The 25,421-nt window shown below is 38.1% G+C and overlaps 1 protein-coding gene across 1 annotated transcript in view; it reads right to left on the bottom strand.

The window, feature by feature from the left end:
* NEB (nebulin) overlaps positions 1–25,421 on the bottom strand; it is a gene marked incomplete at its 5' end in the record, with an annotated part of 219,214 nt that overhangs the window by 186,857 nt on the left and 6,936 nt on the right. The window contains 12 exons of the mRNA XM_079925461.1: positions 1,071–1,268; positions 9,550–9,663; positions 9,749–9,856; positions 10,830–10,934; positions 12,153–12,251; positions 12,645–12,749; positions 12,847–12,954; positions 13,041–13,145; positions 14,772–14,888; positions 17,419–17,526; positions 18,168–18,272; positions 22,599–22,703. Of these exons, the coding sequence (XP_079781587.1) occupies positions 1,071–1,268; positions 9,550–9,663; positions 9,749–9,856; positions 10,830–10,934; positions 12,153–12,251; positions 12,645–12,749; positions 12,847–12,954; positions 13,041–13,145; positions 14,772–14,888; positions 17,419–17,526; positions 18,168–18,272; positions 22,599–22,703 (1,377 nt within the window). The remainder of the gene's footprint in view (positions 1–1,070; positions 1,269–9,549; positions 9,664–9,748; positions 9,857–10,829; positions 10,935–12,152; positions 12,252–12,644; positions 12,750–12,846; positions 12,955–13,040; positions 13,146–14,771; positions 14,889–17,418; positions 17,527–18,167; positions 18,273–22,598; positions 22,704–25,421) is intronic.

The following is a 25,421-nucleotide window of genomic DNA, read 5'->3' on the forward strand; positions in this document are numbered from 1 at the left end:
AATTGAAAACAGGATCTTGAAGATATTCATACATCCATGTTCATTGTGGCATTCGTCACAATAGCCAGAAGGTGGAAGCAGCCCAAATGTTCACTGACAGATGAATGGATAACCCAAATGTATACACATAGAATGGAATAGAATTCAGCCTCAAAAAGGAAGAAAACTCTGACACATACTATAACATGGATGAATCTTGAGGACATTATGCTAAGTGAAATAAACCAGGCACAAAAGGACAAGCATTGCATAATTCCATTGATACGAGGTCTTTAGAGTAGTCCAACTCACAGAGACAGAAAGTAGAAGGGTGGTTGACAGGGACTGAGGGGAAGAGGAAATGGGGAGTTGTTTAATGTGCAGGGAGTTGCATTTTTGCAAGACGAAAAAGTTCTGGAGATTGGTTGCACAACCATGGGAATGTAACTGCTGCTGAACTGTACAATCAAAACTGGTAAAGATGGCAAGTATTATGTTATGTCTATTTTACCATTAAAAAAATAGAATTGTTAGGATAAAGTATTCAATTGTATAGCTCAGACAAATTAATTTGCCTAAAGAAGTTTTGATCTGCAGAAAAAAACCCCAGCTATTATAAAAAGTAATGCTATAAATAATATATTCTATTTTCAGACAAGAGAGCAATCTATACAAAAAATTATTGATAATGATGAATGTGATAATTATGATAATGGTGATGATGATAATAGTGAATGTTTACTGAGAATTCACCAGGGCCCAGCACCATGCTAAGAGTATTTTGAATGCATTTAAATAATGAAAACAATTCTTTTGTATTATTCCAATTTTGCAGGAGGACTCTAAACTCAGCAAGGTTGATCACTTTCCCAAAAGGAAACTGTGATGGGGTGCTTTTGCCAGACCCAGGCCTCTCTAACTCTGAGGGGTGTGCTCTCATAGAATCCCAAGGATCATTTTCCCATTACATACTTGCTACATACAGAAGACAATGCAGATACTTCTGAGAATCGCCAAAAAATCACTCAACTTAGAAATCCTTTTCAGTTTCTACCTTGAAAAGAGGGAATAGAGAAAATCTGGTTACTCACATCACTCTGCAGTGCATAAGCCTTCTTGGCAAGGTCCATGTTAATGCTGTCCGGCGGGCAGCTGTAATTGTGTAAGAGGTGCTTATAGTCGACATCACTGGCAATTGCCTGAGATTTCTTAGCTTGAGTCACTTGGAGCATATCAAGAGGTGCCGTGTAGATAGTTTTTGACTTTTCATAGTTTTTACGATATTCATGCTGTGAATAGGAAATTACCATTTATTAGCACAAATCTTCAATGGATTTCCAGAAAAGCACAGAGATCTCTCATAAACAACAAATACAAGATAGAGATTTTTTCCTTCTAGTTAGTTATTTTTTCCTAAAATTTTATCATATGTTTCACATCACTGAAACCGCCCCTCCCAAAATCATGGGCAGATGCATGGACAGATCTTCTCAAATCTTTGTTTAGATCAAAGAGGAACTGTCAGACAGTAGGAATGGGCCACAGCTTCTGATTCAGCCAGCTATTATTTTATTTTAAAACAGGGTTTTTCAAGGACCACTAGCAAGCATGATTTCTTCTAAGGTAATCTAACCTTGGAAGAGTCTTCCATTAAAGAAGTATTTTTTAAATTGTCAAAAATCATTTGACAATCATTTCATACTTCTGATTTTATAAAATGACTACTTCATAAACAGAGCTGTACACTTGACTTCTTGACTTTTCTAAAGTCATCTTTAAGTGAATAGTTACTGATTTTTCAACCTGACTATTCTACTTTGGACAACAGATAAGCCCCACTGAGAACCCCAGAGGTTTTTCCATACTAAGTTTAATTTTGGTAACAATTTAAAAGAAGTTTCAGATTTCAGCAGTTTTAAGACCTCAAAGGAGAAAAATTTATGAAATTGACCCACTGAAGTAACGTTGGCCCTTATGTACAGTGTTCTCATAAACCAAATGTCCTGACTGGCCTCAGAAGGCACTTTCATCGGTTGGTTTTCTGGAATGGTTAGACAGGGTGTTAATTAGGTCAAAGTCCCAGCTTCATCATGTCTGCTCACCAATTACCTTAAAAGAGAGAAAAATTCTGACCCAGAATTTTTCCTTTAGGAAGATTCTAAACCTATTATATCTCGCTATAATCACATAAGCTCTAAAGACAGTGATCCAAGCTAGCAAGTATAGATGTGCATTATCTCCTGCAGAAATTCCTTTTACAAATAATCCAATATTTTAACTTTCTTAGGGAATATAGTCTTCCTTCTAAAACATTGTGGGTAGTCAGTTTCACAGAATAAATTCCTCTCTTAATTGTAAAATCTAGGCCCTGGTTTATGAAAATAAAATATGGAAACTTTATGATGGCATGCAAGAACACTGAAAAAAATAAAGACAGTTTGTCTTTATTAGAAATAAACGGATAAAACAATGTTGCAATAGCAGTTGGTGTGTGGAAGTGTTTTTGACTAAATTGTTTTGACCCTTTTGTTCAAGTTCAGATAAGCTCACACATGCTGCACATATAAAAGGTTGTCAAAGCTCCAAATGGCTTTATTTTTATTTTTATCTATTTATTTATTTGGTCCCACCATGTGGGATCCCAGATCCCCAGCCAGAGATGGAACCTGTGCCCCCCTGCAGTGGAAGCGCAGAGTCTTAACCACTGGACCACCAGGGAATTCCCTACTGATTTATTTTTTTATTGAAGTATAGTTGATTTACAATATTAGTTTCAGGTAGACAGCATAGTAATTCAGTGCTTTTACAGATTATGCTCCATTAAAAGTTATTACAAGATAATGGCTATAATTCCCTGTGCTGTACAATATAACCTAATTGCTTATCTATTTTATGCATAACAGTTTGTGTCTCTTAATCCCATACCCCTATCTTGCCTCTCTCTCCTTCCCCCTCCCTACTGGTAACTATCAATTCAAGTTTGTTTCTATATCTGTGTCTGTCTCTGTTTTGTTATATACGTTCATTTGTTTTATTTTTTAGATTCCACATATCATACAGTACTTGTCTCTCTCCGTCTGACTTATTTTACAAGCATAATATTCTCTAGGTACATCCACACTGCTGCAAATGGCAGAATTTCACTCCTTTATGGCTGAGTGATACTCGACTGTATATATATACCACATATTCTTTATCCATTTATCTGTTGATGGATGCTTAGGTTGCTTCCATATCTGGGCTATTGTAAATAATGCTGCTATGAATACTGGGGTACATGTATCTTTTTGAACTAGTGTTTTTGTCTTTTCTGGATATATACCCAGGAGTGGAACTACTGGATCATATGGTAGCTCTATTTTTAGTTTTTTAAGGAACCTCCATACTGTTTTCCATAGTGGCTGCACCAATTTACACACCCACCAACAGTGTAGGAGGGTTCCCTTTTCTCTACATCCTTGCCAACATTTGCTATTGGTAGACTTTTGGATGATAGCCATTCTGACAGGTATGAGGTGATATCTCATTGTTGTTTTGATTTGTATTTCTCTAATAATTAGCAATGCTGAGCATCTTTTCATGAGACTGTCAGCCACCTGTATGCCTTCTTTGGAAAAATGTCTATTCAAGTCTTCTGCCCATTTTCTTTCTTTTTTTTTTTTTTTTTTGATTGTTTGCTTTCTTGATACTGAGCTGCACGAGCCATTTATATAGTCTGGATGTTAACCCCTTCTTGGCCATATCATTTGCAAATATGTTCTATTTCATTCTTTTACATGTAGCTGTCCAGTTTTCCCAGCACCACTTATTGAAGACACTGTCTTTTCTCCATTGTATATTCTTGCCTCCTTTGTCATAGTTTAATTGACCATAGGTGCGTGAGTTTATTTCTGGGCTATCTATTCTGTTCCACCGATCTCTGTGTCTGATTTTGTACAGGACCATGCTGTATTGATTTCTGTAGCTTTGTAATACAGTCTGAAGTTTGGAAGCATAATACCTCCAGCTTTGTTCTCTCTTCTCAAGATTGGTTTGGCTATTCAGGATCTACTGTGGTTCCATATAAGTTTTAGAATTATTTGTTCTGGTTCTGTGAAAAAAGTTATGGGTATTTTGATATGGATTGCATAACCTCTGTAGATTTCTTTGGGTTGTATGGGCATTTTAACAACATTAATTCTTCTAATCCATGAGAATGGGATATCTTTCCATTGTTTTGTATCACCTTCAATTTTCTTCATCAATGCCTTATAGTTTGCAGAGTACTGGTATTTTACCTCCTTTGTTAAATTTATTCCTATTTTACACTCCCATTTACCACTGCAACAAAAAGAATAAAATACCTAGGAATAAACCGACCTAGGGAGACAAAAGGTCTGTATGCAGAAAACTATAAGACACTGATGAAAGAAATTAAAGATGATACCAACAGATGGAGAGATATACCATGTTCTTGGATTGGAAGAACAAATATTGTGAAAATGACTATACTACCCAAAGCAATCTACAGATTCAATGCAATCCCTATCAAATTACCTATGGCATTTTTTATGGAGCTAGAGCAAATCATCTTAAAATTTGTATGGAGACACAAAAGACCCCGAATAGCCAAAGCAGTCTTGAGGGAAAAAAACAAGAGCTGGAGGAATCAGACTCCCTGACTTCAGACTATACTACAAAGCTACAGTAATCAAGGCAATATGGTACTGGCACAAAAGCAGAAACATAGATCAATGGAACAAGATAGAAAGCCCAGAGATAAACCCACGCACCTATGGTCAACTAATCTATGACAAAGGAGGCAAAGATATACAATGGAGAAAAGACAGTCTCTTCAATACGTGGTGCTGGGAAAACTGGACAGCTACATGTAAAAGAATGAAATTAGAACACTCCCTAACACCATATACAAAAATGAACTCAAAATGGATTTGAGACCTAAATGTAAGACTGGACACTATAAAACTCTTAGAGGAAAACATAGGAAGAACACTCTTTGACATAAATCACAGCAAGATCTTTTTTGATCCACCTCCTAGAGTAATGGAAATAAAAACAAAAATAAACAAATGGGATCTAATGAAACTCCAAAGCTTTTGCAAAGCAAAGGAAACCATAAACAAGACGAAAAGACAACCCTCAGAATGGGAGAAAATATTTGCAAACTAATCAACAAAGGATTAATCTCCAAAATATATAAACAGCTCATGCAGCTCAATATTAAAGAAACAAACAACCCAATCCAAAAATGGGCAGAAGACCTAAATAGACATTTCTCCAAAGAAGATATACAGATGGCCAAGAAGCACATGAAAAGCTGCTCAACATCACTAATTATTAGAAAAATGCAAATCAAAACTACAATGAGGTATCACCTCACACCAGTTAGAATGGGCATCATCAGAAAATGTACAAACAACAAATGCCAGAGAGGGTGTGGAGAAAAGGGAACCCTCTTGCACTGCTGGTGGGAATGTAAATTGATACAGCCACTATGGAGAACAGTATAGAGGTTCCTTAAAAACTAAAAATAGAATTACCATATGATCCATCAATCTCACTACTGGGCATATACCCAGAGAAAACCATAATTCAAAAAGACACGTACACCCCAATGTTCATTGCAGCACTATTTACAATAGCCAGGTCATGGAAGCAAACTAAATGCCCATCGACAGATGAATGGATAAAGATGTGGTACATATATACAAAGGAATATTACTCAGCCATAAAAAGGAACAAAACTGAGTCATTTGTTGAGATGTGGATGGATCTAGAGACTATCATACAGAGTGAAGTAAGTAAGAAAGAGAAAAACAAATATCGTGTATTAATGCATGTATGTGGAACCTAGAAAAATGGTACAGATGAACCGGTTTGCAGGGCAGAAGTTGAGACACAGATGTAGAGAACAAATATATGGACACCAAGGGGGGAAAACCATGGTGGGGTGGGGATGGTGGTGTGCTGAATTGGGCGATTGGGATTGACATGTATACACTGATGTGTATAAAATTGATGACTAATAAGAACCTGCAGTATAAACAAACAAACAAACAAAAAACAACTAATACTAAACTTTCTTTGGGTTATTTGTATGGAAATATGTTAATATAAATGTTTCAGACATTACATGAAATATCTAAAAATCTTATATGCTCTGGTATAATGTTATAAGTCATAATTCTAGTTATTACTTTAAAATGTATAACTCAGAAATAACTAAATTTCCTTGTTAATTGCATTATTATGAACTTTCATCAAATCTTTAACCATGGTCATTTTTAAGTTTTTTGTCATTTACAGACAGTTCTGGGTGTACTCTGATGCTTTTGCAAAAATGTTCCTATAAAAGGATTTCATCTTCAAGGAATTCATGGAAAAGACTGACAAGTACAGGTTTCTGGTAACTGACTACACTGCTGAACTGAATGAATAAGCATTTTCAGAACTCTAATGGAAAACTGATGTATTCATAAAAGTGCTAACAAAAGATCAAGATGAAAACAATTAATTACATGGGACTGAGTGAACTGATGAGGATGATTATAATTTTTGTGACTTTCTGTTTGAATTAAAAAAAATTTATTCCTATTCTTTTTGATGCAATTTTAAATGTGGCTTTTTTTTTTTTTACTTTCTGATAGTTCATTATTAGTGTATAGAACTGTATATTAATCTTGTATCCTTAAACTTTACTAAATTCATTTATTAGTTCTGATTGTTTTTGGGTGCAGACTTTAGGGTTTTCTATATAAAGTATCATGTCATCTACAAATAGTGACAATTTTACTTCTTCCCTTCCAATATGGATGCTTTTTATTATTTTTTCAATTAATTTATTTTTTCTGATTGCTGTGGCCAGGACTCCCAATACTATGTTAAATAGATGTGGAAAGAGTGGGCATCCTTGCTTGTTCCTGAATTTAGAGGGAAGGTTTTCAGCTTTTCATCACTGAGTGTGATGTTAGCTGTGGGTTTGTCATAAATGGCTTTTATTTGTTGAGATATGTTCCCTCTATACCAACTTTGATGAGTTTTTATCATAAATGGATATTGAATTTTGTCAAATGCTTTTTCTACATCTGTTGAGATGGTCATGTGATCTTTATCCTTCCTTTTGTTAACGTGGTGAATCACATTGATTGATTTGCAAATATTGAACCATCCTGCCTCCCTGGAATAAATCCAACTAATTATGGTATATGATACTTTTTATATACTGTTGGATTCAGTTTGCTAATATTTTGTTGAGGAGTTTTGCATCTATACTTAAAGATATTGGTCTGTAATTTTTTTCTATTATCTTCTTCTGGTTTTGATATTAGGGTAATTGTGGCCTCACAGAATGAACTTGGGAGTGTTCCATCTTCTTCAATTTTTTGGAATAGTTTGAGAAGGATAGGTATTAGTTCTTTTTTATATGTTTGGTAGAATTCACCTGTGAAGCCGTCTCGTCCTAGATTTTTGTTTGCTTGCATTTTTTTTTAATGCAAATTCAATTTCACTACTAGCGATTGGTCTATTCAAATATCTGTTTCTTCTTAATTCAGTTTTGGCAAGTTGTATGTTTCTAGAAATTTGTCCATTTCTTCTAGGTTGTCCAATTTGTTGGCTTATAACTGTTCATAGTATTATAATTTTTGTATCTCTGTGGTATTGGTTGTTATTTGTCCCTTTCATTTCTTATTTTATTTATTTGGGTCCTCTCTTTTCTTCTTGGTGATCTTGGCTTTATCAGTTTTTTTCTCTTTTCAAAATAACAACTCTTGGTTTCATTGATCTTTTCTATTGTTTTATTAAATTTTCATTTTATTTATTTCCTCTCTTATCTTTATGATTTTCTTCCTTCTGCTGACTTTGGGTTTTGTTTGTTCTTCTTTTTCCAATTCCTTTAGGTGGTAGATTGGGTTATTTATTTGAGATTTGTCTCGTTCTTGAGGAAGGCCTATATCGCTATAAACTTCCTTCTTCAAACTTCTTTTGCTGTATTCCATAGATTTTGGAGTGTTGTTTCCATTTTCATTTGTCTTGAGGTATTTTCTGATTTCCTCTTTGATTCCTTCATTGACTCACTGGTTTTTTGTGGGTTTTTTTTGTTTTTTTTTTTTGCAGTATGCAGGCTTCTCACCGTTGTGGCCTCTCCCATTGCAGAGCATAGGCTCCAGACGCGCAGGCTCAGCAGCCATGGCTCACGGGCCTAGCCACTCCACGGCATGTGGGATCCTCCCGGACCGGGTCATGAACCCGTGTCCCCTGCATTGGCAGGTGGACCCTCAACCACTGTGCCACCAGGGAAGCCTGACTCACTGTTATTTTAGTGGCATGTTGTTTAGTCCCAAATGGCTTTAAAAGACTCTTTTTAAAAGCGATGTGTGCTCTGTATCTGCAGCTTAGATTTTAGCCTGAATATTATTTGAGAATGACTCATCATTGACTATCTCTTTTGGTTGCCAACATGAATCAATTAACAAGTACTTATTGAACACTTATTATGCACTTAATAACTTAGTGTTCTAATGGGTTCTGTGGTAGGGTAAAAACCAAAGATAAACATACACGTGCTGTCAATGGGAGCTATAACTTTCTTGAGTTGAGACAAAATAAGGAACTGGTGAAGAAGATAGTATTATGTATGTGAGCACTGTATACTGACTGTATATAATCACACTGTATTTAATTCAGTGTGAATTTACTAGAGAAAATAACTGAATAAGACGTTTAAAGTGCTATATGACTATATAGTAAATGTGAAATGATTTAAAGAAGGTTTAATAGCTCACAATATGAACACATGGTTAAAATGAAACTAAATGATACAAACACCCTTCTCTTTCACCATGAAAAGCTAATATTTGCAAGCTATGTTGAACATTCTTACCACTTTTAAGGGATTCTCCAAACATTTTAAAACACAGTGTATACTGCAATTTTCAATAGTATATGTTTGCCTCTCTATGGTAAGAATTTTAACTGGAAGATGATAGATATCCTAAAGGCAATCCTTAGGGAATCCATGAATTCTCTATGAAAGTCAGGCAAAAGATGTGAAAAAAACTCCATTTCCCTAAAGAGATGGACCAGATCTTTTATCAGATTCTCAACGGGGCCTATAATTAATGGAATCTTAGACCTAGGCCAATACTAATTACTAAAGTCAGTAAAGAGCAATGTTAGCTATACTAAGATTTTTATCTCTGACTCATGATTTTCTTCCAAAATAAAGTCACTTTTTAAACCACAATTTTAAGTTACTTTTCAATTAGAAAATATGAAAACATCTTAATGTTTTCCAAAAGGTGTTGAGAATTACAATCAATATTCTACTAAATATGAATACAGGTTTTTTCAAAGTGAAATGAAGATCAAGTACAAATCATTAATTTCTCTCCTAAAACATGAGAGGTGCAAGAGTCTGGGGAATCACTGTACTTCTAAAGTTGTCCTCAGCAGTTCATTGTTGTGAACCTGAGAGAGCCCATGGATATGGAATCTTTTTACACCATTACCCTTGGGCATGTTGACTGGGACACAATCTTGAAAACAAGACAGATTCACAAAAGCACTCACATCACTCTGGTTTTTGGCCGTCTTCAAAGAGTGCAGCATCTTGGGATCATCATTAATGCTGAGGGCTCCAATCATCTTTCCTTTGCTTTTCTCATAGTCTTTCTTGTACATCACCTGCAAAGACATCACACGTGCCAGATCTCACTCATCAGGAAGATCGCTGAGGCCCCCCCTGTCCAGGTGCCCAGGCCATACTCACATCGCTAGAGTTCCTGGTATTGGCTTTGGCTGCCAGCAGGGGAATGGCATCCACCTTAATGTCAAACTTCTTAGCTTTGGTCTTCTCCCAGTCATACTTATAAGCATTCTGGACAGAAAAATTTCAGCAGAGGAATGGGTAAAAGTAATATGCATGTTATCACACTTTAAAGACTAGAGGGTAACCCAATACCTTGTCTTACTATAAAAAGACCATTTTCTTTGTTTAAGAAATTGTGCATATTTTAGATAATTCTCCTCAAGATGAATCTTCCAATTCTCTAAGATTAAGTTTCTCTACTCTCCATGAGAATATTGTATTATATTAACTTCATTCTAGTTATCCTACTAATATTTGATTCCTAACACTGAATATTTTATAGAGTGGCACAAATATTCTATAGTTAACTTACTTTGTATTATATAAAGGCACCATTTTTATTTGATCTCAAAGTCCTCTGAAAAGGTTATTTCACGAATCATTGCAATACTCATTGATGCTGGATAATTTTAGTACTTATTTAAAGAATTGTTGAAGAAATTGAAACCCTCAAGGGTAATTTGACTTTTCTATAAAATTAAGTTTGGAAATGAAAGATAGCAATGGATACCTGGCCTTATGCCTTTTGAATACCCTATATCTTTGTTAGTGCAAGTTCTCTTACATGTAGAAATAAGTATCATTTGTGTGAAATAAGGGACTTTATATGCCTGGGGAGTAAACAAAATGAAACTGTATCTTAAAATATGAGGTCCTGAAAGAAAATTATAGTATAGTATAAAAGGATATATGGCTAAAAGAGCTTACATTAAGATTTGCAATTAAACATACATGAACGGTGGTATTTTGAGGGTTGGTTAAAATATATTAAGATTGTCTCATTGTATGAAGCTACTTATAAGATTGCTACACACATTTTATAAGGTGAGTTTAAAGTTACCCTGGCAGAGGCATAGGGACACAATACAAATGTTAACAGTTATTCCCATCTTTAACATTGAAATATTTATTCAATGAGGCAATTCAAAAATAAAAGCATAGTTGTCAGTATAACACATGGCATAGTGCACGAGGAACTCACATCACTCAGGTTATAGGCGTTGACTTTGTGCTGGATAAAGGCAGGAGTATCTGGAGGTATATGGCACTTGAACTTTTCATTTTCATGTTTTGCTTTGTAATTTAGCTGAGAGCAAGAGAGAGAGAGAAAATGAGCCATTTAGTTCTCAATTCAGAAGAAGATTGTTCCAAAATACAAAAGAAAAAAAAATATTGGGTGGTACATTTCATGAGATAAAATGTAAAATACATTTTGTTAAATAACAACTGACAGAGTCGTTACGATCAAAAGAGAAATCCACCTGGAGGGGTGGGATAGGGAGGGTGGGAGGGAGACGCAAGAGGGAAGAGATATGGGAACATATGTATATGTATAACTGATTCACTTTGTTATAAAGCAGAAACTAACACACCATTGTAAAGCAATTATACCCCAATAAAGATGTTAAAAAAAAAAAGAAAAAGAGAAATCCAGATCTAGGGTGGACCACTCTGCCTTACTGACACTGCGTGGAGGATAGTTGACAGCTGTTATCATATCTGTCACCATGGTAGGGCCCTAATGGAAAGAGGTGGCACTTCCATACGTGGGAGCTCCCCTCTTTATATATCACAATTGGTCCTGTAGGTTCTGAGAGTGACAGCCTTTCTTCCTTTCTGCTGTCAACGCTCAATCACTGGAAAATCTTTTCTAACAAATCTGGTTATGTCCCCTCACATGCATTATGGTTTGTGGATACTCTAACTGAAGCCTTCATTTCTGGTCATAATCCACTGAGGTTACTTTTATTTTTCATTTTTTTATTTCAACACAAGTTTGGAAATTCACACTGAAAATTTATATGATAAAATATATCTCAAAGACTCCATTTCCTAAAAACTTATTTGAGAGACAGAGAAATCCCATGTACTGAATACCCGCTCTGGGCCAGGATGTGTACTATGCGTGTATCTTCTTTCACAATCTTCAAAACCACCACAAATTATCAAAGGGAACTATGAGGTATGGAGAGGTTAAACAACTTTCCTAGGCCCCAGGTCATAAATGACAGAGCTGGAATTTGAATCCAGTTCTCTCTGACTCGGAAACTCATGTTCTTTCCAGTGCATTAAGCTACGTTAGTTTCCCTTGCAGAGCTCTTTTACTATAATTGTTATCCACCCAAGAAGATGTAAGGTAACTAAATAGGAAAGTATTTTAGGTGATTACAAATATATACAAGTTAAACTTGTTAAAAGTTACGTAGCCTTTTTTATAAATGTGACAAGTCACTGGATTTCACGTATAGAGTTATGATATGCTATCCCTCATAACAGGATTTCTTGGATATTTAGGGGAACTTACATCACTCAGCTGTTTGGAATTGACTTGGGCTTGCACCAGAACAGGAGAGTCGGTGACCTGAGTGAATTTTGTCTTATCTGGGTGGACTTTGTAGGTGTGCTGTGGGGGAAAGAGAATCACATTTAGTAGTATCACTTGTCAAATCCGAGTTGGCCTATAGGCCAAGCAAGCAGAACCCCATCCCCCAAAAGAAAAGAAACTTTCAGTAAGCAAAACGCATTTTTTCTAATGAGACTGCAGTTTCTTTGAGAGATGCTCTTACATCTATATAGGAAACTTTCCCATATCTACAGATTCCTGATCACTTTTCTTTGGGAAAATGAGCTAGAATTAGCGCTTGAGACATGTGGGTGACAACAGGGAAAAATAAATTGTGTTTCTTACAGACTCCTTACTTGCATTTGTTTGCAAAAGTGTCAAAATATTAAACACATCTTGATCACTAGATACTGTGGAGGGTGGTAACATTCACAGTTTATACTACAGACTTACATCTTTACACTTATCTAGTTTCTTCATTGCTACATATTCTTGAGTTATGGTCTGGGGGAAGAAGCCTTTGCCTCTGTCCTCTTCATATTCTGCTTTGTAGTTTTTCTATGAGGAAAAGAAATCAGACATAAGGATGCAACCAGTGTATTCATGCCCTAAAAATGTGTTATTTGGGAAGTCAAACAATTGCCTTAGAACTTACATCACTGTTCTGAGCTGAGACTTTCATGCAGTGTGTATGATATGGATCCTCAAAGCTGCCTACATAATGTCCCAAAATATTCTTTAAGTAGGAATCTTTATATTTAGTCTGAAAGACAAAACATATTTCATTTGTTTATTGGCAAAGTGATGGGTCTTTGATTTAACAGAGGAAATGACCATGGGGTGGCTTACATCACTACTGAAGTTCTGCAGAACTGTATCAAGCTTAAATTTGGGGGTCTCACAGTAATTTATGCTCTTTGCCTTTGTCTTTTCATAGTTTTCCTTGTACAGTTTCTGTCAAAGAAAAAAAAATCAGTTACAGTAGATTCCTGTCACTCCCACCCTGATTATTACACTTGTATTTTCTAACACTAAACAAAGGAAGAAGAAAAAATATATTACCTGTCAACTGTCTAAAAACTGACAATCAAACATTGGAGTGTCATAAATGATAAACCTTTTCTATTAGCAATTATTGTAAAGCCTAAGTTTTTAATATTCTCCAAAAAATTAAGAAACCACTATACTGCCTCAGACTAAGACCTTAGTTGTAGAGGTTCTTGCGCATCTGAATTGCTGCCTTTTAGACCTCCCAACTCAATACTCTTCCCTCACTAGTGACGCCCCAGTAAACAGGAATACTCTGAGCAACAGCAAATTTTTCATTTTTTTAAAACAAACCTTCATGGAAAAAGTCTAGCACACAGAGAAATACGTACTCTTCCTCTTTCCACCAAGGAAAAAAATCCCTTATCATACGAGCAGACAGGACACCTTAAAAATAAGGTATATACAAGAGTCTACTAACTCCTCTTCTCTGCTAGGATTTATCTTTAGCTCTAAAAGTTACTGGATTTTACAGGGCACAACATGATTTTTTCATGTTTGGTTTTGAAATTGTAAATAGTGCTATTCATTTTCAATATTTTTATATTGCTGTCTTTTTCAACAAAATGGATTTGAACTTCAGTTTTTATACATTTGATAAAGATGACCTTCATTTAGGAAGCAGGCGATGTGCTTTGCATTGATTTCCCAGTAGAGCTATTTGAACAGATCCATTTACATCCTCTCACCTGCCACTCCACTCGCCCCACTCCTCAGTCACATGTACACATTTCTGTGGTGCTGACTTAATTCAAGGCTCAAAGAAAAGACAACTCACTCACACAGAGAGCTATATATAATCCTCAAATACTGGAAAACTTAATACTGCCTAACCGCAAGGGAAAAACTCAACTGATCTTATGTTCAGTCTCTTTATATATTGATATATAATCAAAGTGGTCTTGGGCTGTTAGTCTTTTAATGCCAGGCCCAGTTCTCACTTATCTAATCTATTTGAAACCTAATGGATTAGACAAGCTCTTAATATTCCACAAGTAGAAATTGCTCTGAAGACTTAGGGAGCCATCTTTTAAGTTCTGCTATCTGCAGATGATGGTTTCTGGGGCCAAGACCTGAGTAGAAAATGGCAGAGTTTGGGGAGAGAAGTTGTGAAACACAGGACCTCTTCCTTCTTCTCCTAGCAGCAGGCTTGAAGAGCACAAGGGTAGGGCACTAAGTGGCTTCATCTTTCTCTTCTCCCCTTTCAAAGTCTCCTTCTGCCTCTGTCAGAATCACAACGTAACTCCTACAATGTACTCTTTGCCCACACAAAGGCACAGGCTCCTGGAGCTTTTAAGCAAATGAGGATTTCCCTGCCCACTGAACTAAGTCCACAGGCTCCCCAAATTGACACACATCATACTCAGAGGCACTAATGCCTTCCTGTGGTTAGACAGCTCCAGGGAAACTGTTACACCATAACCTTAAAGTATTTGTAAAGTTCTATTTGCATTTATTCATTATAGAAGGAGAGAAGTTTCATCTCTCTTGCTGCTAAGGTTAAAAACACACTTTTGACAAGAATATACTTACATCACTTAGGGCAACTCCTGCCGCCTTCAGCTGCCTAAGCAGTGGGTTTTCTGAAGCAGGAAGTACATTATAATCTGCTTTTCCTTTATTCTTTTCATAGTCTTCTTTGTATTTTACCTGTAGGAGTGAAATAAAGTGATAAAGTAACTCTCCAGGTTATTTTTGCTCTCGTCTCTATTACAGATATTATGACATAGCTCCACAAATCGATTTTCTCTTTAGAAAAATGGCAGCTTGACATTTCATAAACAAAATATTCATAGTAACTTATGACAGCAGCAGGGAAACTGCATACATTTTCAGGATATCTTTTCTTCTCATTCATTTATTCATTCAAAAATATCCATAGGGCATTGATTATGTTCCCGGCCCTGGGACAGATAAAAGAAAGAGTAACACATGGTCCCTGACCTCATAGAGACAGGGAGGGAAGGCAGGGGGCAGGGGGAGAGAAATAATAAAAGAAAGGTGCACATCATAATAACGACAGTACATCATGCCCCAGATACCTGCTGCTCCAGAACCCTCATTCATCTCTTAACCTCCACCTGCCTATGTGCCAACACATTTTTAAAGAAAAAAGCTAGAAGCTTCATGCCTCATCCGTGACTATGTGTGTGAGCACATGTGTATTTAATGTACACGTGGGAGGAAGAGGAAGGGGCTGGGGCTAGATGAATGCTGGCAACCTCATCTTCTCCTTCTGCACCCCCCTGCTTTGCACCTTCAATTCCAGCTATGACAGAAGCTTTAAGCGAGGGCACAAAAGCCCCCTTCAGGCGCATGTCCAAAGGAAAGAAAACAAGAAACTGGTCTTAATCTTGACCATGATCTCCAGTGCCAGCCATTTGTTCAAGCAATGTAATGCGAGAATATAGACAAGTTGAGGGAATCCTAGATAATCTGCCAACATTTAAGAACCTCAGAAACAAATACAATCATCTTGGTATCCAAAGGCAGGAGATACACTCTGAAACACAGATGCACCACCCCCTAGAGCCCAAACAGGGGACTCGCAGGGGGTGTTCTACAGGAGTAGAGGATATAGATAACCTCTCTATCTTATAGAATTATCTATTTCCTTGAACAATGGAAACAACCAGAAAGGAAATTTCACAAACCCTACTATCTGCCTATCTGCATCTTGGATTCGCAACCTCCTCTCCTGTTTCTGGGGAAGCCATCCCCTCCTCTTAAGTGCCAGGTCCCTTCCCCTTTCCCCTATTCTAGGACAACACTCCAGCCACTTTCTTCCCCCGGCCCTCAACATCATCACATTTTCCCACTACACTGGATTTTTTTTCTATCAGCATAGAAACATGGTATTTTTGTCTCCTACCTAAAACAATCCCCTCTTCACCTACTTATCCATCAGCTACTACCCCTTTTTCTTCTTTTCTTTTCAGGAAAATACTTTGGAAGAGTGGAGTACACTCAAATTCTATTTCTCTTTCATTCACTCACGAACCCTCTCTAAGCAGATTCAACCAAATTTCTCTTATTAAGTTCACCAGAGACCATACATTGATAAATCCACTTCAGAAACATTTGACACAGTTGCTCACTCCCTTCCTTCTTCACCTGCTTCCCAAGACATCACTTTCTCCTAATTTTGCTCCAATCCCATCTCACTGATGTCTTCACATGGAAGCACTCCAGAGTTCAGTCCTTAGAGTTTTCTGTCTACACTTCCTCCCTTGATGGCCTCCAGTCTTATGACATTAAATACAGTCCATATGCTACTGACGCCCAAATTTATACAGCCTTCCCAGATATCTCTCCTGCAACTTCAGACTCATGTAATCAAATGCCCACTTGACATTTCCTCTTAGGTGTCTCAAAGGCATCTCAAATTTTACATATCTGAAGAGCTCAGGTCTCCCCTCTAAAAAGAAATTACCTACTCCTTCCACCATCTTCCGTATCTTGACAAAGGGAAACCCCATCCACCTAGTTGCTTAGACCAAAACTTTTCTCTCGTAACCCACATCCAAGCCATCAGCAAATCAGGTCAGCTTTACTTTCAAAATACTTCTCATCACTTTCTGTGCTACCCTCCTGGTCCAAAATATCACTGTCTTGCACCTGGATACTGAAATAGCCTCCTAAGTGATGTGATTTTTCTGCTTTCACTGCTCCAGCAGAGCCAGCACCAGGGTTAGAATCAAGTCTGATTGGCTTTGAACTTATTGCTCTTTCTGGTGCTTTAGAATGCCTAGGAGTAGACTATTTACCAAAGTCACTCTATAGAGTATATGAGCAGATCCATGGATTCAAGTATCTTGTCTGTGACTATATTTTCACCAGTTAGTAGGAAAATAGAAAAATGATGGTAGTTGTAAGTGTGAAGTGTCTATATGCATATAAGGCTGCCAGTTGCTTTTTCTTGAGAAATTCTTTTGTCCTTTCTACTTCTGGGTATCAGAATGTCCTTTAGTCTAAGAAATGCTGAAGATGGTAATTGAGTATTGTGAATTCTCCTACATGGCAATTAAAAAAAAAAATTTGGTAGCCCTATTGTAATCCCAAAGTATTTTTCTTATTGTTCTCCTAAGAACCTTTTTTTCCCATTATATACAAAAGTAAGAGTTGTAAGAAATTCACCCACACTGAGACCATCAAGATAAAAGAGAGAATGCCCCCATACCTTGCTAGTTGCCACCCCAGCTTGCTTATTCACTTTGTACTCTGGTGTTTCAGTCTGCATGAAGTAGATCTGGTCTTTCATATTCTCAAAGTCTTCCTGGTATTTCCTCTGTAAGACATTAAACATGCTGGAGAACTGCTGAGGGAACAAACTACGTAAATATTTTGTACGCGAGGACAGAGGCCATTTGGAGATGTTACCCAAAGCCAAGCTCCTCTTAGCTTCTGCAGGTCAGATTACAATTATAGAATGTGGTGCCATCACAAAAACCATTAGCAACTTAACAGAGACTTGGGAAAATTATAATAGGCTGAAAGCCAACTTCAAATAAGGAGCTCTCAAAGGCCAGAGGCAGAGAACTTAAGCGAAGAGAAAAAGAGGACTTATGTTTTCCAGGGAGGAGAATCTAGGAAGAAACTAATCAGTTTCATAAATGTACCGTGCGAGTGCCCAGACACAGAATAAACTTAAAAGGGCCCCTTTCACCTGTACTCACTTTGAAACCATATTGTTCCTATGAAAACCGAGGCAAGAATAATGGAATCCAATAAAAACAGCATTTCTCAAAAGGAAGGAAAGATTGTGGAATTTCTTTCTAAATAGGAACACTACACAGGTCTTACCCCCAAGAAGAGGTGCCCAGATTCAAATGTTCCAGTACCATTGCAGGAGCAGCAGGTGGCTAGAAGTCATACAGGAAAGGGTCACCCTCTCAAGCCAAGGACATCTGGCAATCCATTCCTACTTACCGTGCTGATGTTATTAGTATTCATTCTGGCGGTTGCAACTTCAAAGCAAGGTGTCTCACTCCATTTGCCTTTGATTTTATTTTCATAATCTTCCTTGTATTTTTGCTAGGATAAAAACAAGAAAGAAAGAAAATAAGACAAGCAAAATCGGGAATTGCCAAATAAGGCAGCTAATTAAGTGGTAGTGGTTGGCTTTTAAAAATATCTTGACCAGGCCCTTCCTGGGTACTTAACAGATGTCTTCAAATCTCCCAGTATAGTGTCAATTTACCCAAAAGAAGGTTGGGTGCAGGGGATAGAGGTATCAATCCCCGCTTTGCTGAGTTTAGAGACTTGGTTCATTGAGAACTCACAGATGGTCCCTGATGTTTGAGGGAAGAGAGAGTTGGATGCATCTTCCTTCTATAATTCATAGTTATAATAAAACCACTCAACCCCAGATTTTCATGCCTGATGAACTTTGCCATTAATTTCTGAACTTTACCAAAACTCCTAGTTATCCAGAAAGCAACACCACAACAAAATTTGGCATGTAGGCCAATGAATAAGACTTCCTGGTTTAGACTTAAAGAAATTTTAATGAGAACTGACAAGTAATTAAAAAATTCAACTGCTGTCCCATATTAACTCACAAACACCACACCACCTGAATCTTAGGCTGTGAGCTCCTTGGAAAGAGGAATTATATCTTTTTCATTTTTGAATCCTCCGGATCTAACACAAAATGCAGTATGCAGAAGTTACCACATAAATGTATGTTCAACTATGTTAAATTTAACCTAGTCCATGATATATTGACTACCTTGGCTTGAATATTCTTGGAATCGAATTAACCCCAAATTTGGGACATGAGCCCGAGCCAGAGCTGGGTTAGAGCAATTTCCCCTCCTTTGCTCAATAGAATGTGTCCACAGACATTACCAGGGGGTCTCAAAGTGTTTGCCTGCCTATACCGCCACCATACTCTCCAAAGAAAAAGAAAGTCATTTTCTGTTACACCTTTAAAGAACAAGTACCAAGGGTGGGTGATATGCAAAGCCAGAGAATTTGAGTCATAGGAAGCCCAGCCCTCTCTCTAACACCCTATATCCTTTCTTCTCAAAAGGTTAACATTCTAGATCCCAGTTTCTCCTTTCAGGTCCAGACCTAGTGTCAACTGGAAATTCCAACCTGAAATCTTATATCTTTCCTATCACGAGTCTGTAAGAAAGCAGAGAAGCAGGAACAGAGAAGCTAAAGGGACTTCCCAGTGTTTCTTACAGAACCCCCTGTAACAACCCCAGCTGGTTGTAGTAGACACGGTGTACACGAACAGCCCTGCCTGCCTACCCATCTCTACAAAACGCGCTGAGCCAGGAGGAGGTGCTGGCATGTACTTGATGGCTTTGGCCAAAGACAAAGGTGAGAGACTTGATTCTGAAAGGTACAGTAAGGAAGGATGGTAAACAGAATGTAACGGCAATATAATCATTACAGATATGTGTTCCTTATGTTAAAATCTGAACTGGAGGCTGTAAGACAAAGGGATGGATCTGGGAGACACAATCTGACAAGGAAATGCTACGAAATTAAAGCACGAAAAGGGAGTAGATAAGGAGATTTTACGTTTTTGGAGAGAAAGGAAATGATACTGAAACATGGGTCAAGGCAACTTAAGAGTGAGGAAAACTTCAAAAGAAAGGCAGCAAGTCCCATATCTAAGTCACCCCTGGCAGCCCTACATCTCTCTTACTGGATGGTTTGTTGTTGGATGGACTGCTACCCATCACAAGCACTTCCTCCCAATTATTTTTGGGACTATTATTTTGGGACTATTATTATTTGATTATTATTTTGGATGCACAACAGCCATTTAGAAGTTGGAAATCTGGATGAGACTGGGATGAATAACTATCACCATGGCTGAATCTAATGACCTTCATCCGCAGCCCTCCTCCCCTTGGATCGTATTGTTATTCCACAAAGCAAACCCAGTTGTAGCAATGCTTTCAAAGTACCCAATGCTGTCTCTGCATCCAGCAGACTGCTGCAACCCAATAGGCATATAATCCAAGCCACCACTGTAATGTTAAGTTTTCTAGTAGCCATGCTTTAAAATGTAAAAAAGGAACAGGTGGGAAATTAATTTTAGTAATATATTTTACTTAAGCCAATAGATGCCAAATATTGTCATTTCAATATAATATAAAATAATGAGCTATTTTACCTTTTGTCATACCAAGTGTCCAAGATCCAAGATCCAGTGTATATTTCACACATATAGGACTCAGTTCATACCCTCACATTTCACGTGCTCAATAGTCACATGTGTCTGGTGGCTACTCTACTAAAAGTGCAGCTCTACAACCTAAGTGTCCATTGACAGATGAATGGATAAAGAAGATGTGGCACGTATATACAATGGAATATTACTCAGCCATAAAAAGGAAAGAAACTAAGTTATTTGTAGTGAGGTGGATGGACCTAGAGACTGTCATACAGAGTGAAATAAGTCAGAAAGAGAAAAACAAATACCGTATGCTAACACACATATATAGAATCTAAAAAAAAAGAAAAAGAAAAAAATGAAAATTGTAAGAACCTAGGGGCAAGACGGGAATAAAGATGCAGACCTACTAGAGAATGCACTTGAGGATACGGGGAGGGGAAGGGTAAGCTGGGACAAAGTTAGAGAGTTGCATGGACATATATACACTACCAAACATAAAATAGATAGCTAGTGGGAAGCAGCCGCATAGCACAGGGAGATCAGCTCGGCGTTTTGTGACCACCTAGAGGGGTGGGATAGGGAGGGTGGGAGCGAGACGCAAGACAGAGGGGATATGGGGATTTATGTATACATATAGCTGATTCACTTTGTTATAAAGCAGAAACTAACACACCATTGTAAAGCAATTATACTCCAATAAAGATGTTAAAAAAAAAAAGAGTGCAGCTCTAGACTAACTGGCAAGCCTAAATTAGTGGAGAGACTGATTATAGAGGAGTTTGAAATAGATTTTTTTTTAAAATCACTTTCAAGTACCCACCCCGCATACTCAAATGAGGTAAAAGAATGTTGCAAATATTAAAAATAGATTCATTTTTCTTTCTAAATGACTACTTGAAAGCCATTTTTTATTTTTCTCCCCCCCAAAAATAAATAAATAACCATCCTTCTCTCTAATTGTCCTTCTCTCCAATCTTATTTACAGTAGCAACACTTTCAGGAGGCCATCTCTTTGTGAATAGTTAGTTCTGAAGTTAATATCTGCTTAGCCCTGCCTGGGCAAAATTTCAGGTTCACGGTATTCCTATCAGTGAAAATTTACTGTACTTAGATCTTTTATCCAACTAGCCCTTGGTTACACCAGTAGGTAATCTGCAATGTCAGACACTAAAAAATATTGCTGAATAGACTTCATCATCTGTAATCTTCTTCCTTCTCCTTTACTGGAGACATAATTTCCCCCAAAATACTTAAACAAGATAGAAATCATGAGGTCCTATCACAATTCAAGCAGAAGACCAAACTGACAGTCAACTCCACAGAGGGCAAAGGAAAGTATTTAAAAGCAGCAGTATCCCAGAAGAAAGTGGCCTGATTTGGGCCAAATTAAAATGGGAATTTAGGGGCTTCCCTGGTGGCACAGTGGTTGAGAGTCCGCCTGCCGATGCAGGGGACACGGGTTCGTGCCCCAGTCCAGGAGAATCCCACATGACGCGGAGCGGCTGGGCTCGTGGGCCATGGCCGCTGAGCCTGCGCGTCCGGAGCCTGTGCTCCGCAACAGAAGGGGCCACAGCAGTGAGAGGCCCATGTACCGCAAAAAACAAAAAACAAAAACAAAACAAATAAAATGGGAATTTAGCATGGATCTATTCATCAGTTGAACATCTGTTTCTCTGCATTCCCTGTCAGGGCTGCATTCCTCAGAGCTAGTTTACCAGACTAAATACAGACAGAGTAAGCTGTTTGCCAGGGCCTTAAAAATTATGAGGTGCACTTCCCAGGGCTGTCTAACCAAACTACATTTGAGAGACCACTCATGCACTCTTGTTTTCTCCAAGTCTGACTCTGAGCATAAAACTATACAGGGTCTGCACTGAATTAAAACAATCAGATCCTTTGTGGAAATTTGCAGTTACTTGGTTACTCTGTTAGAATCCCTCTCATAAGTCAAAATGTCAAAGGACATCAGGACATGGGTTCTGTTCTCAAAACACTTTCCCATGTATCAATCACTGAGTCATCAAGCTGGCTGAGTATTTATTAACATGGTTCCACAGTGTTAATGGATGTGTTTCTTTAGCCGTAGAGTTTTCCGGTCATATACACAAATACTCTTAGTGTTTGTGTTGCGTTTTTAGGTTTACCTTAGTTACTTTCTCTGATGGCTGAGATTATTCAGCAGAGTTTTCAAGGGAAACAGTGTCCCAGCCCCATTTACTTACCTTGCTCACTTGATTCGTCACTTTCTTGGCAAATTCTATATCTGGAGGATCCGGCAGAGATGTGAATCGAGTTTGCTGTTCAGCGTGACCTTTTTTGTAGGCAATCTGACAAAATAAAAGACAGGGATGCTCAAGAGCTATAGCAAATTAATCTACTTCCCACATTCCATTTGTTGACATTTTTTAGAAAAGGCTATGTCTTCCACTTTATTTGAAGTCTTACATTTTAGAGTACCGTAATTTATCCTTTTAAATGTTACGGGCCCTTTCTCTCAGCTTTACTAGTGATTTCAATTTCTTTGAGTCTTCCTTCTCCAAGACTATTGGCCTTACATCCATCCCCTTCCATTCGTCTCCACACCATGATTTACAACTAAAGATATTCTCTTAAGTAGCACCCTCAACTCCCATCCCCTTGTCTTTACATCACACCTGCTCACAAACTCCCAGCTCTGGAAAAGTCAAGCACACACTTCAGCTGTTCTTATATCCAGGATGCTGAGTGCTGCTGAGGAAAATCACACAACTCTATGGATTAGGTAATGACAGCACCATAAGCAGGGTTAAAAGGGACACTGGAAGAAGGTGCAGAGGTGGGAGAGGGAACCTCTGGAACCCAAGCCTCTAGTTGAAATCTATGTGTCTACCCAATGGTATGTTCTGTGAACAGCTACTTGCTTGGTGCTCTGTGCCCAAAACTCTGCATTTATGGTATCCAATTGCTACTTCACCTTTACTGAAGCTTGAACATGCCATTTTGTGTCTCTGGTCAGTCTCTACTCCCAGTGACTCGTCTGAAACCCCAACACTGTCCAATCCGCTCCATTTTCCTCTCAGCTTCCTCCTTCATAAAGACAGGCTACACACTTATCTTTATCTATCCTCATCCCTGCCTCTCCCAGCCCCTGCATGGCTCAGAGGAAGCATCCCTTGCAGGGCATGAGTCCTGCACATGGGGTGCTGTTCACTCCAGTAGCCCTGGGTACCCAGCTCTAGAAGCCACCCCTCTTCTTTCTTACAGATTCAACAGCCCCCCCTTCATTAGCTTCTTTCCTTCAGCCTACAAAAGGCCTCTTGAACCTTAAAATAAGCACTGTGCCCATTAACTATGCATCCCCCTGGCTCCTGTTCTCCCTTTTTTCTTCACTACTGACTTCTCTGGTTTTTTCTTCCACCAGTCTTGACCCCTGCCTCTAACAATGCAGAACATTCACAGATCCCCAGACACACAAGGTCCTTTTATGCCTCTGAACCTCAGACATGCTGTTCCCTTTCCCTGGAAGCTCCAACTCCACCCTCTCCCCATCTGCTTGCAAACTGCTACTCATTCTTCATGTCTCAGGACAGGCACGATTTCACCTCTTGAGGCTTTTTTGTCTTGATGACCTTCTCCTGGGATTTCACTCAACTTGGCCCTTACCTCCTTTAAAGGAATTATCGGATGACACTGTAACTGGTTGTTTACATGTCTGTCCCACCTTGGATTGTGAGCTCTGGGATGGCAACCTCTCATTTGGGAACCCTGTTCCCTGTCTAGTACCTGACTGGAGCGAGGGTTTGATGATTGATTTCTGAATGTGTGTTTTACAAACAGAGGCCATCAGGGGAGATCTGAAGAGGAGAATTATCCTCCCAGCTCTTCCACTACTCAGCTGTGAGACTTCTACAGATGATTTCTTCTTCCATGTGGCAGTATCCTTATTTATAAAGTAAATAGGTAGGATAGTTCCAAGGTCACAATCATCTTCATCATACTTTAACCAAGTCTAACTATATCTTATTCTAAAAATATCTACCTCGTGCCTATATAAACGCTTTCACAAATACTAAGTCGATTGGGATATAAAAGACAGATTTTAAAATGTATTTGTATTAATTCCATGGCTTATTTTCTTTTAAATAAGTGAAGACTTATTCTAGGCATAGGGCAACCTGTATTTTCCATGACTAGCTAAGTCCTTAAGGAGAAAGCAACATTCTGCCAGGAGAAATGCTTACTAAGTATGACATGCTGTCAAGAACTTTCTGAGAGATCAGATCTAGAAGTCCTAATTTCTGAAGAACCTTTGTTCAGAATTCTGTCTAGTTAGAATTCGGTACTCTGGATCAGCTTAAAGACTCTCAGTGTTTGCAAAGTCATTTGTCTCTACTTAGATAATAAGGAAAACATGGTAAGTAGGGTTAAGGACACAGAGAGGGAGAGAGAGCCTCTGAAACCAAACACTTAGCTCAAAATCTATGAACATACCCAGTGGTATGTTTGTGGACAACAGCTTGTTTGGGGCCCTGTGTCCAATAACTGTAGAAGTTCATGGTGCTGACAACAGTATTAATAGGCATGCTGGTAATCTGATACTTGGTCTGCAGCAAAAATAAAAGCCATACCTCAACTGCCAAGTCTTTCTGAGGCAGGGATGGGAAGATTCTACTTCGTTATTATAAATTCTTCTTCATTATGTCTTTTATTGAGATATCTCAAAAAATGTGGTCAACTTTAATTGTTCAAAGTCCATAGCACTAAAGTGGCATGGAGGTGACCCTTCATCTCTCCATTTTGTGGGTAAAAGGAGACATTTGGAGATTAAGAGTCTTCTTGGAAACTTCTCCCTAGGCTTACATGACATGGCATTTCCTGGTTCCCCTTCAACTTCTCTGACCTTTGTTCTGTCATTCTTCTGTTGGCTCCTTTCCAGGTGTCCTAAGTGTGGGTGTCCTCCAGAACTCTGCTCTTGGCCAAACACTGTTCTGCCTCCCTCATACATTTTCATGTCTACAGTTGTCAGTTTTTAAAAATTATTTGACTCAAATATTAATCTCTTGTCC

The sequence above is a fragment of the Stenella coeruleoalba genome (assembly GCF_951394435.1).
Source record: "Stenella coeruleoalba genome assembly, chromosome: 6".
In the NCBI taxonomy this organism is placed as follows: domain Eukaryota; kingdom Metazoa; phylum Chordata; class Mammalia; order Artiodactyla; family Delphinidae; genus Stenella; species Stenella coeruleoalba.